At 35.5% G+C, this 15,050-nt stretch overlaps 1 protein-coding gene across 1 annotated transcript in view; it reads right to left on the bottom strand.

Annotated features, from left to right (window-relative positions):
• Nucleotides 1-15,050, bottom strand: part of rtn4ip1 (reticulon 4 interacting protein 1) — a 32,389-nt gene that overhangs the window by 11,958 nt on the left and 5,381 nt on the right. The window contains exons 4-8 of the mRNA XM_007257587.4: nucleotides 13,680-13,804; nucleotides 10,787-10,835; nucleotides 10,443-10,579; nucleotides 8,937-9,120; nucleotides 2,244-2,336 (exon numbers count right to left, since the gene is read on the bottom strand). Coding sequence (XP_007257649.2) covers nucleotides 2,244-2,336; nucleotides 8,937-9,120; nucleotides 10,443-10,579; nucleotides 10,787-10,835; nucleotides 13,680-13,804 — 588 coding nt within the window. The remainder of the gene's footprint in view (nucleotides 1-2,243; nucleotides 2,337-8,936; nucleotides 9,121-10,442; nucleotides 10,580-10,786; nucleotides 10,836-13,679; nucleotides 13,805-15,050) is intronic.

The following is a 15,050-nucleotide window of genomic DNA, read 5'->3' on the forward strand; positions in this document are numbered from 1 at the left end:
TCCCTTCATCTAACCCCCCCTCTCTCTCAGTCCACTGCCATTTCTATCCATATACACACAGACATGCAACATATCAAGGGACAGGAACTCGTATAGTGTCCCATGACTTCTGCCATGACCCATGAAAGCTGATGAATGCAGTGGGATGTGTTTATAATGGTTTTACGGTATATTGCTGAAATTGGAATATTATTTTCTTCTTTCTAATATAGTTTTGTGACTTATATAATATAAATATAAAATATAAAACACTAAGGCTTTAAATTAGTGTTGGGTTTACTTTGCCCACAAAATTACACAATATATGTAGAAATCAGACTTCATTAGCAGAAAAACAGACTAGACATATGCGTAGAGATACGTCAACAAATTTAAAACAATTTCCTTTACAAAACTAAATAGTTTAAATACTATAAATTGACCTATATAATACTCCATATTTAAGTATTCAAAAGAGATATTTCTCAAAAGCTCCATTGCACAAGTAAGACTAGTTTAGTATAAATTAAGTACAAATTACAATATGTTATTTTTGAAGCCATAAAGGCATTACAGTCTTAAAATCAGGCACAATTGCCTTCTTTTTGCAGTTAAAAAATACATTCAATTCAGTGTGCATTAAAATAATCATTCAATCAACAGTGTTAATATATTTAAACAGAGCTATAAGTTACTGCGTTTAAAGCTTTTTTGCACTTCGTATCCAGTGTTTTATGAAGTTTTATCACTTGTGCTGAATAAATGATTCTGTACTCAGAACCATTTCTCTGAGCTGTGGATCAACTGCACAATTCTATTCGTCCTTTTTTGAATGAATAATTGCTGTTTGCTGCTGTTTTTGATCTATTTTACTTGGATAAAAAAAACTCTCATATTGCAAGGAACAGCAACAGGAGCTTCTCAGATAAAGTGCGGTTCTCATTTTTCTCCAGGTAGTACAGAGTGTGACTCCACAGAGCTGAGCTACCATCAATCCAGTGTATTAGCTTGTTACGCTAACTGGCTAGCATTAGTTAGCGAGCTGTAGCAGTAAGCTTCTTTGGTGGTGCTGTTTTACACAGTGCTCCGCTGCTCCTCTAGCAGTATGGCGGTATGTGAAAAAAAAATGCATAGCGGTTTTAATCCCCTCTCCAGTGTACTGGATGAACCAGCACTAGCTTTGCTATAATCAATGTTTTCTTACACCCCTAAGTGCCTTGATCTTAGTAAAAAAGTAAGAAAAAAATAGTAAGAAAGTAAAAAAATGCCATAAATCAAACCTGATAAAAAAAAAAGTTGGATCGGGCTAGAATCACAAAGAAACTTTACAAATGTAAAATTAGACCCCTTGATAAAATGATCCTGTTAAAATAGGGTACATGCAAAACTATTTAACTTCACCCCAGTAATGAAATAATTCCAACCATAAAAAAACATTTGAGGTCTAGCATTTTCTATGACATTAAGAAAGATCAAAAATATGAAAAATTTGATATTTTTGATGCAATGGAACATCCTAAAGTGAATAAAAAAAATGTGTTTATATATATGAAGCTTTTTTTATTATTTGATTAAATAGTTTTAATTACAAGTACACACAAGAATAATAAATAAAAAAAAAACAAACTTGTTAAATATTTTTTTTAGGTGCAGCTGTAAAAATGAAGTAGTAGCACAATATTTTGCTTTATGACACAGTATACATTTTATAAAAACACAGTACAGATTTTAATGATTGTGTTGTGTTCATTTTTAGCCCACTAGAGGGCAGTGGTGTACTCTGCTGTTAGATCTTACTGTTTTAATTGGATAAAATGTAAATATTTCATTTACTCAGATTTTATAAATATGTGTTTTTTTTATACTGCTAAAATGTCCTGTTAAAGGTTTGTAATATATCTCCTTGCTTACAGATGCTTCCTTGCAATATAATTTGATATACTAAATGACAACCCCAGTGTTATGATATGGATAGCATCGCTTGGTTCTTGCACGCAACCCTGACAAAAATAGTGTAAGAAAATCAGCAGATCACTGTCTGCCTAATGTTTACATAACCCTAAAATAGGTTAGTCAAATTTGTCCCATTGGACAAAAACCTCCCTGTGCAGCTCCACACCACAGTGATATAGTTTCACACTTTTTAAATAACTCTGTAACCTGAACTGCTTCCTCTTTTAGTCGCATCACTGAAATGAGGAAACGTCCATTTTTCCAATAATGACTCACAACTTTCTCTCTCACGCAAACACACGTAGCTTTACCTTTCCTGCATCCACCATTTCACTGATGTCGTCCAGCGCGGGGCCACTGGGAGCAAAGAATCCCCATCGATAGTGGACACCTTTTGTTAAGTGCTGTAACAGAGAAGAGAGAAAAAGACATTGAAAAGGGCATTTTTATAAACCAATCATTTACAACGCAACCCACCCATTTAATAATTGTATTTATATTTTTATCGATATATACTGTTTACAATAACCACACCAAGAGAGATGTGATAGGTGTTTGATAAACAGCTAAATCTAACAATATTAACCACGTGCGGCAACAGAAGAAGCTCTTTACACTGATGGGATGAACTGGGATATATATGGCTGCAACAACACAAATACATATTTTTTGCATTACAAGGCGTCTTTAGAATCCTTTAATTTTCCCCAAAATAATCAGTGCACCTTATAATCCAGTGCACCTAACGTATGAATTTTACCAGTCAGGTATTAAGGAGCAGTAAAGCCACTCCACTGAAGTACAGCATTATACAGGAGTTCCAGCTTAGTTTCAGGAAAGACTCGTTTGACTTACAGGTCTCACCACCCAGCAGTGAGACCTGCTGAATTAGAAGGAAAACATGGAGACAGCCCTGTTCCTTACTAGTGTTGCATGCCTTATAAGCCGTTGCACCTTGTGTATAAAATAGACCAGAAAATAGACATTTATTGATAGTGCGCCTTATAATCCAGTGCGCCTTATAATCCAGTGTGCCTTATAGAGCGAAAAATACAGTAATGTCTAATCTGAGGATTATTTTTTTCATTAGTTTATTTGTCAACAGTCATTTCTATCCATCGCTTTAAAATAACAAAAAATAGCTGAATGTGGGATTTAATTGACCCCTAAATGCTCAGATGGTGTTTAAATTGGAAAATTCTAATATTTAGTGAGTAAAAATCATAATCTGTTGTGTTTGGGCACATTTCTCTCCCCAGCACTTTGTGTAGTAAGGCTCTGTTACTAATTTAACACTGAAATTGACACTGAAGTCAACATTAAGTTGACACTGAAAATTGGAGTCAACAAATTTGTATCATGACATTGAAATTGTCCATTATATTTACTAATTATTGCAGACCTAGTGGTGACATGTCAAAATCAGGTCGAAGGCAGAGCAAAATAGAGCAAGGTGGAGATTCACAGTAAATAAAATTAATTTTTGATCTTAATACTTTGGGTGTTTCACATTTAAATTGGAATATCCATCAACTCTATGGCATATCACAACACTTCATATTGAGCACCCTAGGACTGTGCAATATTTAAAAAAAAAAAAAACAGTCTCAATATTCCTTATGTTGGCTGGGTCCCTTACAGGGCTCGTGGCAAAGAAAACATAAAAGAAAAAAATTAAAAAACATTAAAAAAACTGGAATGAGTTATAACCCCAGTTATAGAGATTTATACATACAGTGTTACACTTTTCTTTTTTTGAGCCCCAATAAAACTGGCCTCTGAAAGTGTATCAGCCTGCAGCTGATTATAACCGTTCTAACAGTATTGTTACTATATACAACACTACAACACAGGTACGGTCTGTAAGTCGCATGCATATTTCTGTAGTAGGAAGAAAGCAGAAGATAAGTGTCAGGATTTCCTGCCTACATACCACAAACATCCTTCACGCCTTAATTTTTTAACCCAATGCATCACTTCTACAACTAAAACATTTCCAAAGAAATGTTTGAATATTCAAGCACAAAGCTACAGTTTCCGTCACTAATTGTGGTTATTTGACTTGCAATTTCAAATGGATTACTCAACACACTGAGCACATCTTCAGCAAAGTGGAATTCAATATATACTGCCTGGACAAAATGAAGTCACTAACAGGTAGGGGTGTGCCATGTCATATCGTACACAAAAACATCGCCTATATTTCTGAATATCATGAACAATATTACACCCTAAAATATAGTGCCACCCAAAATATGTCACCCACCCCTATTTATTACATCTTGTTGAGACTTGCTGTTGTTCTCATTTCCCATTATATATCTACTAGAGACAAATTATATCTGTCCAGTATCATTTATTTTACTTTAATTCTGGATATATGGAGATATTTTGAGTGTATTATTGGAATGGCATTCTGAATCATTGACCTTTCTTACAATCTGATAAAATTCTGGTATTTTTTTAATACTCGGTTATGAGAGTGCCATATCATATCGTATGCAATAATAAAATGTAATTCTTCTTTTGTTGCAGTAGTGTTTTGTCATTTTGTTAAGAGTATTGTTATGGTGAAAATACCATTAATTATTTTGATATTATTTTAGGGCCATAGCACCCACCCCTACCACCTGGCAGTAATAAGTAAGATTTGGAGGGAAAAAACTAACAAACAAAGGGAATGCTCGTATATGCCTTTGACTCATAGCATGACGTAAACTTTACACTCATATGTTTGGACACAGCACTCGGTGAACAGGCCACAGTCAGCTGTCTTCCCCATGATTGTGTAATAAATGTCTAGTGAACAAGACAGAGGAACCATTTAAGGACTTAGGAAACCTTTGCATGTGTTTTATGTTGAACAGCTGATTAGACTGAGTGACCATGAGCCTACAATTCTGACTTTTTTTTTTTTTTTTTTTTTTTTTTTTTACAATATCCTAATTTTCTAAGATACTAATTTTTGGGTTGTTAATAGCTGTAAGCCATAATCATCAACATTTCAATAAACAACTGAAACAGAACCCTCTTTGTCTAATAATTCAACATAATATAGACGTTTCACTTATCTATTTGTTAATTTATTATAAAAATAAATTAACTTTTGGATTTGTGACAAACTTGTATAATGGCAAAAAATGAAAATACATGCTGATTATCAGCATTATTTCTGGGAAAAGAGACGTCCATCAAGTCAGCGTGCACACGGAAGCCCTGTAGATAATTTTAGACGTGTTCCCCGCTCTCACTTTCCACCTACAACACCTCCACCCGACTGACTCACTCCAGATTTGGAAAACAACACACGTATCAGACATTCATTAGAACTGAACATCTGAGAAACTTTAACGACACTGGCGATGGGACGGGGCAATCCCTTCCTCAGAATCATCTCCCCCACCATCACGCAAATGCCAGTGATTTCTGGAAAAGTTGAGATATGAGAAATAGAAAACACCAGTTAATGTTACGGTGTATGAGTAAGCACATACTGTATATGTTGTGACTGTCTTGCTATTGTTTTTTTTTCTCTGTGAATAGCTAATCTAAATTAACTGGATTTATCACTTTTTGCTAAGTAATGAATGCATGAATAACTGTCACAGACTTAAAAGCTCCCTGAAATGAATATCAGTCAATAACAGATGCTGTAAATCAAGGGTCAGCAACAGGTGGCCAAAAGCAATTGCCATCACTGTCTAGGAGAAATACTTAATTTTCTGGGAAAAATTCAGGGGTTTCAATGCTTTCAGCCATGATTGTATATGCAAACTTTCATATTTATCAATTTATCAATACTATGATGTTTCTATTTGTAAGCTACCAGTTGTTTCTACTTATATTGTGTTATTGTATGTTTCTCCTTTTTATAAATGTTTGGATGTTTATTTACATGAACTAGCTTGAGCCCTGTAATTGCTTTGTTACCTTTATGTTTCTCTGTTACGCCACAAAAAATGGCCAACTAAAAATGACCAATTCCAATTTACACAGCCAATAACCCAACCCTCTCATTAGGACTCCATCTATCACTAGTGATGCCCCAACACAACCGGAGGGTGAAGACTAGCACATGCCTCCTCTGATACATGTGAAGTCAGACATCTCCTCTTTTGCATCACAGCGCACTCGGAGGTTTTGAAACATCAGCTCACAGACGCCTTGTTCTGATTGACATCACCCTTTAGATTGATGTGCAGAGAGAGCGTTATTTACCCACCCAGAGAGAGAAAGGCCAATTGTGCTCTTTCAGGGCTCCAGCAGCTGATTGCAAGCTACATGAACAAGATTTAAACCAGCGATCTCCTGATCATAGTGCCAGTACCCAGGACACACAGTATTATATATTTGCTAGCATTTTACTGTTATTATCAGTACGGTCATAAAATCACTAACTCCAAATCAACAATTTTACAAGAGAAGTAATTTTTTTTCGATATAATCAATGAATATTTTAGAGCATTTATATTGTTCCATATACATGATATATAGAATTATTGTCACATTCATATTTTTACTTTAGACTTTAGCTAACTACATTTGTTTATCTGTTTGTTCATTTTGTATGTACACATATGCACATTACACATTTCTTATTTTATTCTATTTTTTCTTATACTATTTTAATTATATTTGAGCTGGAACACTACTTTCCCATAAGAGATTAATAAAGTGTTCAGTTATTGTGTCAAAAAGTTAAAATCAGCCATAACTAAGGTACTAGATTTCTGTATGACAGTCCTTCCTGACAACTGTCTGATTCATTCACACAAGCATACCAGTTTATTTTAGTAGAATTTAGCTGAATTTAAGAGTACTCTCATATTTAGAGCACACACTAATGAGCCAGAGCTCTTCTGAATCACAAAAACACACTCTTGATACAAAAAACAGGAAAGAAAAAAAAAGGTCCCTGTTTTCTCAGAAAGAACATTTGTGGATTTTGTGGTCAGGTGGTGGGTGGTGGGGAACATGGCAGTTAGAGACGATGGGGTATAAAGTCTGCTTTTTATGAGAGAAAAAGGTTGGTTTATCCCACCAGTTTCTCACTTTGCACCACAATCAAGTGCATGCAACTTAAACACGAAGGCGTCACCCCCATCCACTCATACAGTATAGGCATGCATCAATACCACTTTTTCCTTTTCAATACTAATACTGAAAAAAGATATGCTGATAAAGTGTACTGATACCAATAGCGACTCTGATTTAAATACTGGATATCTTACTATAAATCCTGAGATTTGAGTATTCATTTTTTTTTTTTTTTTTGGTAAATTAGTGGTGATTTGTCCTTAAAATACATAGCCTGGCCAACAAAAACAAATCGCCACCAAAAAAAAGGTCACAATATTTCATTGGAGTGTCTCTAGCTTTAACTGATGATGGTAGAGTCTGACCGCTGCACAAAGCAGCTCTTCTCCGGCACATCCCAAAGATTCTTAATGAGGTTAAGATCTGGACTCTGTGGTGAACTCTCTCTCAATCCATGTGTGAAAATGATGATCTCATGCTCCCTGAACCCTGAACTCTTTCACAATTCCAATGACATTGTCATCTTGGAATATGGCCGTGCCATCAGGGAAGAAATATAAAATCCATTGATGGAATAACCTGGTCTATATTCAGTATATTCAGGTAGTCAGCTGACCACACTCTTTCAGCACATACTGTTGCTGAACCTAAACCTGCAGACCAACTGCAGCATCAACCGCACATCACTTACTTCCTTAAATCCAGGTGGCAATTTGTTTTGGCCAAACAGTTTATTTTTGTGATAATATTCTTGGTAAGTCACAATTTTCTATTTTGTAAACAACTGTAATTTATCAAGTCTGATTTTGTTTTTGTGAATGTTTGTATAAACTGCCAAACTCAATTATTACACAAAAATACCCTTAGTGCTTCACAGTAAATAATAAAGTGTTTTTTTAAGGCAGAATTCTGATTTAAATCTGATTAACATCACAATATTACCGTTGCAATACACTGTGTATTGACTAAAAGGCAATATTCTGTATCGCAAATAAATATCATTCCATATAATACTTCTAGTATTTTTATCCATTTAGTGTTCATGATTTTTTAAGTGTATGCAGTGTTTACGCCTACTGAGTGGCAGAAAGACAGACTGTGTGGCAGCGTTCAGTGTAAATGCTGTGAAAACACGAAATTGGAAAGAGCTGTTGTGCGAACAGATTCAGAAACAAAAAAACATTTTTTTTTCTTTTACAGACTGCTGAAAGCAAGAGAAGTGAGAAGCAAATAGATTATTTCCCTAGTGTTAAAACCATACACAGCTCTGGAAGAAAATAAGAGACCACTTAAAAATTATGAATTTCTTTGATTTTACCAAATTAAAAACCTCTGGAATATAATCAAGAGGAAGATGGAAGATCACAAGCCATCAAACCAAGCTGAACTCCTAGACTTTTTGCATCAGGGGTGACAAAGTCATTCAAAAGCAGTGTGTAAGACTGGTGGAGGAGAACATGCCTAGATGCATAAAAACTGTGATTAAAACCAGGGTTAGTACACCAAATAATGATTTCTGAACTCTTAAAACTTTATGAATATGAAATTGTTTTTTTTCTGCACTATTTGATATTTTTATTTGGAATTTGGGACAAATGTCTGTAGTTTATAGAATAAAACAACAATGTTCATTTTACTCAAACATATACCTATAAATAGCAAAATCAGAGAGCTGCATCATATCAACCTGGAAAGTTTTGGCACTCAATAGGGTGTGTTCTGGTATCAATGTGGGATGAATGCACAGCCTCTACACTTTAGACATCAGTCTTGTTTTTTTATTTTGAGTGAGAGATGATGCTTTATTTTGAGCGTGTGACCTCAGCCCAGACCTTCAGCCCAGACCTTTAGCCCAGACCTTCAGCCCAGTGGAAATGTTTTAAGTGGACCTCAAAGACCCACATCTGAGTCCCCCTGCTGTAGAGTCCCACTGGGAGACAATTTCTGCACTGTAAGAAAGATTTTACCTTTATTGCCTTGGTTGCTATGGTGACTCCGGTCTGCATCATCCCGTCTGCGATGCCCAGTTGGTCGGTGTTACGCAGGAAAGGGGTTACCAAGGTAACATACTTAGCGCCACACCAGGGCTTGAGCAAGCCAAGGGCCCAGCTTTCAGTCTCTCCACCAATATTATCCAGAATCAAATCAAACCTGGGGGAAACAGGGACAGACAGGAGAAAAGGGGATTTCTATTCATAACTGATAACAAGCTGTATACAAGCCAAATAAATCTGTTGGGCCACAAAAATGCAGAAAAATATAAATAAACCAAAATAATAATAATGTGTCAGGTTTAGTCTGGTTAACTTCATCTATCTATCTATCTATCTATCTATCTATCTATCTATCTATCTATCTATCTATCTATCTATCTATCTATCTATGCAAACATATCATCTCTGATTGGCTAACGGCAGTGAGACAAACAACAGTTAGTAACATTTTAAAAAAGACATTTTTACACTAATACCAATATTTCCAATGACATACATTACATTTTCAACATGTGTAATGCCCTGTTAAGTGCAGTTTAGCCACTAACCTAGTCTTAGGGTCTCTGTAAACCGTGAAATCCACCGGAGATCCTATTTAAACCCATATAAAACACACAAAGGTGGGCAGTCCAGGTCTAGATAGTAAAAATCCATGCAGAAGTTTTGCTAGCTAGCAAAGCCATCCAGGCAGTTGGATCAAAACTGGGGTGTTTTTTTTACTTTTAACTAGTGTAAACAGAACTGTTCTTAAAAGACACATCTACTTATCTCATTTGTACTTTGCTGGTGGTGTTTCTATTCTAACAATTTGTTCCTTAGCTCTAAATTACTGGGCAAAGCACAGGAACAAACTGCCTTGCTGTTTCTAGCGCTGTTAGCTCCAATCTGACAAGATTGCGTCGCTTCCCGGCTTTAGCGCTGCCTGTAGGCGGTCATGAGCAAAGCTGGGCGAGGCCATGAATACTAACTCACAAGTTGACGTAGACACGGGTGGTTTTCCTGATCGACTTTTCTTTTACAAGCTATTATAAACGTGAATTTTAGCGGAAGGAGACCTTTAATGCAGAAAATTCCAGAGATCTTACTTCAACATATGCTGTCCTTACAACAACATCTTTTACAAGATTACACATGCATTTTTCAACAAAAGAAAGCACATATTAACAAGGCATGGCTGTGAAAGAAGAGGGTACAAGTTACTAGACTGACCTGCCTGCAGTCCTGCCTGTCCCCAACAGAAAATGTTGTTGACTTTTGAAACATAAAATGCAACACTGAAAACACAGTACTGCCTTTAGGCTTTAAGACGTGTTTACAGGAAGAATAAGGAGTCCTGAAACACTTAACTGCTTGGTATCATCAGTGCTAAAATGAAATTAGGGTTCATATTGTCTGCTATCAAATAAATGCATACAGGCTCAACATTTTCTGAATCAAGGTTGTTCAAAGAGTCGTGTTTTGTGTTTGAGCTCAACATACTTTTCCAAAGCTTGTAACTTGGTCTCTACGGGCCCTGAAGTGTAGTCCACAACATCATCAGCTCCAACACTCCTAACGAGCTGCTCGGCATTCTGGGAACACGTGACTGTTACATGGCCACCCCATGACTTAATCATCTGTTAAAAAGACACAGTAAAGAGACTGTAAACAGCAATTCAACAAAGCAGCAGTGGTGCAGTGTATTGCTTCTGTTCTACTGTGAATAAATGAAGTAATGTAATGTTTTTAAAGCCAAGTGAATATTCTGAAGGGACGAGAAATCTCAAGGAGCAGAAAAGTTTACAATAAGACACTTATAATAAACCAAACCAGTCATCTTTTACCTGTGTGGCAAAGGTTCCAACTCCCCCTGAGCCCCCGAGAATGAGAATACTGCATTCAGGGGAAAAAAAAGAGAATCAGTTCAGCAGCAAAACAGTTAATATCAATTCACTAATTATATGTAATTACATGATCTGTTAATACATTATATTTATGAGCCACTCTTACAAAATGTTTTAAAGTTTTAGTATTTTTATTAATAATGGAAACAATATGATTTTGCCTAAATAGTCGTTAACCCTTTAACTTCTGCTCAGTTCTTTAATAGAGCACATTTTGCTGATTGTGCAATCTCTGCTAATCAGCAGAGGTAAATTCAGCTCATAAAATCCACTATAGATCACTGTGGCTTTCAACAGAATGACTTTTCACTTTCTATCTTCATGATTTCCTTTTTTTTTGCATAAATGTCATTCTTAAATGTTTCAGATCATTAAACAAGCTTAAATAGTAGTCAAAGAAAACACATATTAACACAAAATGCAGTTTTTATATAAAGGTGTTTATGATTAAAAGAGAAAAAAAATCCCAAACTACATGTTAGTGTGTAAAAAAAGTTTTTTTTTAAAAACACTTAAATGGGACCTGCCTGACATAGCGAAGCAGACGAAAAGAACCTCAAAAACTAGACATCATGCTAATATACAAAGAAATTCAGGAAAAAATGAGAAAGAAAATAACTGAGATCTATCAGTCTGGAAAAGTTTATGAAGCCATTTTTTTAAGTGTTGAGGCTCCAGCAAACCACAGTGAGAGCCATTTTCCACAAATGGTGAAAATATAGAACAGTGGTAAACCTTCCCAGGAGTAGCCAGCGGACCAAAATTACCACAAGAGCGCAGTGATGACTCATCCAAGAGGTCACAAAAGACCCCACAACAACGTCCAAAGAACTACAAGGACTCACTTGCCTCATTTAAGGTCAGTGTTCATGACTACACCACACCAAGAAAAAGACTTGGCAAAAATGGCCTGCCTGGCAGAGTGTCAAAACGAAAACCACTGCTGAGCTAGTCACAAATTTGGAAGAAAACATTTTAATGATCCCCAAGACCTTTGGGAAAATACTCTGTGAACTGACAAGACAAATTTTAAACCTTTTGGGAAGTGTGTATTCCATTACATCTGGTGTCAATGTAACAGCGCATTTCAGAAAAAGAACAAACTTGGGTTCTGCAGCAGGACAACGACCCAAAACACACCAGCAAGTTCATCTCTAAATGGCTGAAATAAAATTGGCCTTGTCAAATCCTGATCTGAATCCTAAAAAAAGTAGTTTCATGCTGGAAAATGCCCCAATATGGTGGAATTACCACAATTCTGCAAAGCTTCTCCACAGAGCTGTGAAAGACTCATTTCAAGTTACTGAAAAATGGTTGACTGCTAAGGGTGGCTCAACCAGTTATTAGTGTATGAGCAACTGCTTTTAACACAGGGCCATGCAGGTTTGGATATTTTCTCCCTTAATAATAAAACCTTTATTTACAAAATTTATTTTGGGTTGTCTTTGATTAATATTTTAATTTGTTAAATGATCTGAAACATTTAAGAGTGAAAACGTGAAAAAAAATCATGAAGAGGGACAAACATTTTCTCACACCACTGTATAAATGTATTAATTTAGGTCAATACGAAGTTTCAGTATAATATAAAAGCCACTACTGTAGATAATCACTCACTGGTAGAGATGGGTGATATGGTAAAAACATTGAATCACAATATTTAAAGACAATTTCACAATATACAGCATGTATTTTATTTTGATACACAGATATGTTTTTTGGTGCACATAATTCAATTAAACAGGATTTTCTACCCTCTTGGAAATGAAATGTACAGTTGGGTCTGTGTCCTTTAATAAAGATAATGAAGATATTCTTGATATGCTTATTGTTAATAGGTTAAGAAATGTTTCACGATACAATAAAATATTTATATACTGTCCATCTCTTAAAAGAAATTTATTATTTTTTAAATATATATATATTTGAGTTTCTCTGATTTTGCTATTTATAGGTATATGTTTGAATAAAATGAACATTGTTGTTTTATTCTATAAACTACAGACAACATTTCTCCCAAATTCCAAATAAAAATATTGCAATTTAGAGCATTTATTTGCAGAAAATGAGAAAATGGCTGAAATGACAAAAAAAGGATGCAGAGCTTTCAGACCTCAAATAATGCAAAGAAAACAAGATCATATTCATAAAGTTTTAAAAGTTCAGAAATCAATATTTGGTGGAATAACTCTGGTTTTTAGTCACAGTTTTCATGCATCGTGGCATCATGTTCTCCTCCAGCAGTCTTACACACTGCTTTTGGGTAACTTTATACCTTTACTCCTGGTGCAAAAAATTCAAGCAGTTCAGCTTGGTTTGATGGCTTGTGATCTCCCATCTTCGTATTGATTATATTCCATGGGTTTTCAATTTGGTAAAATCAAAGAAACTCACCATTTTTAAGTAGTCTCTTATTTTTTTCCAGAGCTGTATTTTCATTCAACATTTTCATTCATTGCAGGTGGAGGATGTTTAAGGGTTAATTTACCCCCCGCTTCACAGCATCCTCAGAGCCAGACTAATTGTTTGGCTGGTCAGAGAAACACTGGAGGTGGATGCCTCTGTGTTAGGTCATCCCGTCTCTCAAGACTCTTACACTTCAGGGAGCTGTCAGGCGCTCTCTGGTCTTTCATTACCCACAGATCCTTCTGATCCTACGCTTTGAGACATAATGAGCTGGATGAAATCACGGAAATCTATGACTGGGTTTTGGTACAACTCAGGGGGCGGCTGGACACAACAGGAAAACCTGGGGTAGCAGGATCAACTGAGGACATGTAGAGGACAATGAAGTAGTGAAAATTACAGTGGGGGGGTGTTTTTGGGTACTTGCCGTTTCTTGGCACAGTTGTCTTTGTTGAGACCACCCGTGTTGACGAGGGCAGACCAGGCCGTCGCCGCTACGTATGGGATGGACGCTGCATCTACGTGACTCAGTGATTTAGGCTTGTGTGACACCTGAGCCATGCAAACAGATTGAAAAACACACATACATACATAGACAGATAAATGATTCATTCACTGGTCATGCTTCATTAAAGAGGAGGACACAATGCCCAGTGACTCATTATAGAAGTTGCACGGGAAAACACCACCCTCACACTGGAGCCTTTGTTTGTGTGCAGTAATTGGCTCTAATTTAGAGGAGCAGCACACAAAAGGAAAGTTCATTATGAGAAAAACTGCATCACAAAAGGCTACGCAACTAAAGGTTATCCTTAAAAACTGGTGGAATTAATATCATTAAACTAATAAGCCAAAACAAGTGGTTAAATGCGGCAACACATGGATTGTTGTTTAATAAATACATATAATATGATAATATAATATAATCATAAATACACAAACATCCAATGAATAATTTGCTTAAACTAAGTTTATTGACAGTAGAACAAGACTACTTAGTAACAAAATGATTACAGACCATTTATTTCTATCTATTTATTTACAAAAAGAAAAAAAGTTTATTCTCACAAATCATTGTAATACTGAATATAAAATGCTGCCTGTTGAAATAAGTGATCAAATTCATTTTAAATTACATTAACTTCTCTTGTTCTTCACTTAGCCCTAAGCCGTATTCACATTTAGTTAAATGTGGCCAAACTAAGCACTGTAACATTAAAACTAATTATTAATATATACAGTATCAGTTGTAAATAAATACTAAAGTCTTTGAAACTATGAAGGAACACACAGTGAATCTTGTAGTAACTTAAAACTGTTAACCTAACTAAAATACTCTATATAGATTTAGATGCCCTTATCTTGGGTGCTGTTAACTTGTGGTTTTTGAGGCTGGTAACTGATGAACTTATTCTGTGCAACAGAGGTAACTTTTGGTCTTCATTTTCTGGGGTGGGTCTGATGAGAGCCAGGTTCATCATTTCATTTTTTTTATGGTCTTTGGGTGTAGCAAAACATGATTAAGAGTGTCAAGTGACTCATTCCAAGTTAATCGACCTCATAAAACTGACAAAAAAAATGCCAAGTTGTGCAAAACTGAAATCTAAGCAAGAGCTGCTACTTTAAAGAATCTAAAATATAAATCATACTTTTTGTTTATTGAATAAATACCATGTTTTTCATCATAGTTTGGATGACTATAAATCATCCTAAATAATTCATAAATCATCCTAAACAAAACTAAATAATTTAAATATATTGATTAATTATTGTGAATGCCACTTGTACTGATTCTAAG

Source organism: Astyanax mexicanus, chromosome 14 (assembly GCF_023375975.1).
Source record: "Astyanax mexicanus isolate ESR-SI-001 chromosome 14, AstMex3_surface, whole genome shotgun sequence".
Taxonomy (NCBI): Eukaryota; Metazoa; Chordata; class Actinopteri; order Characiformes; family Acestrorhamphidae; genus Astyanax; species Astyanax mexicanus.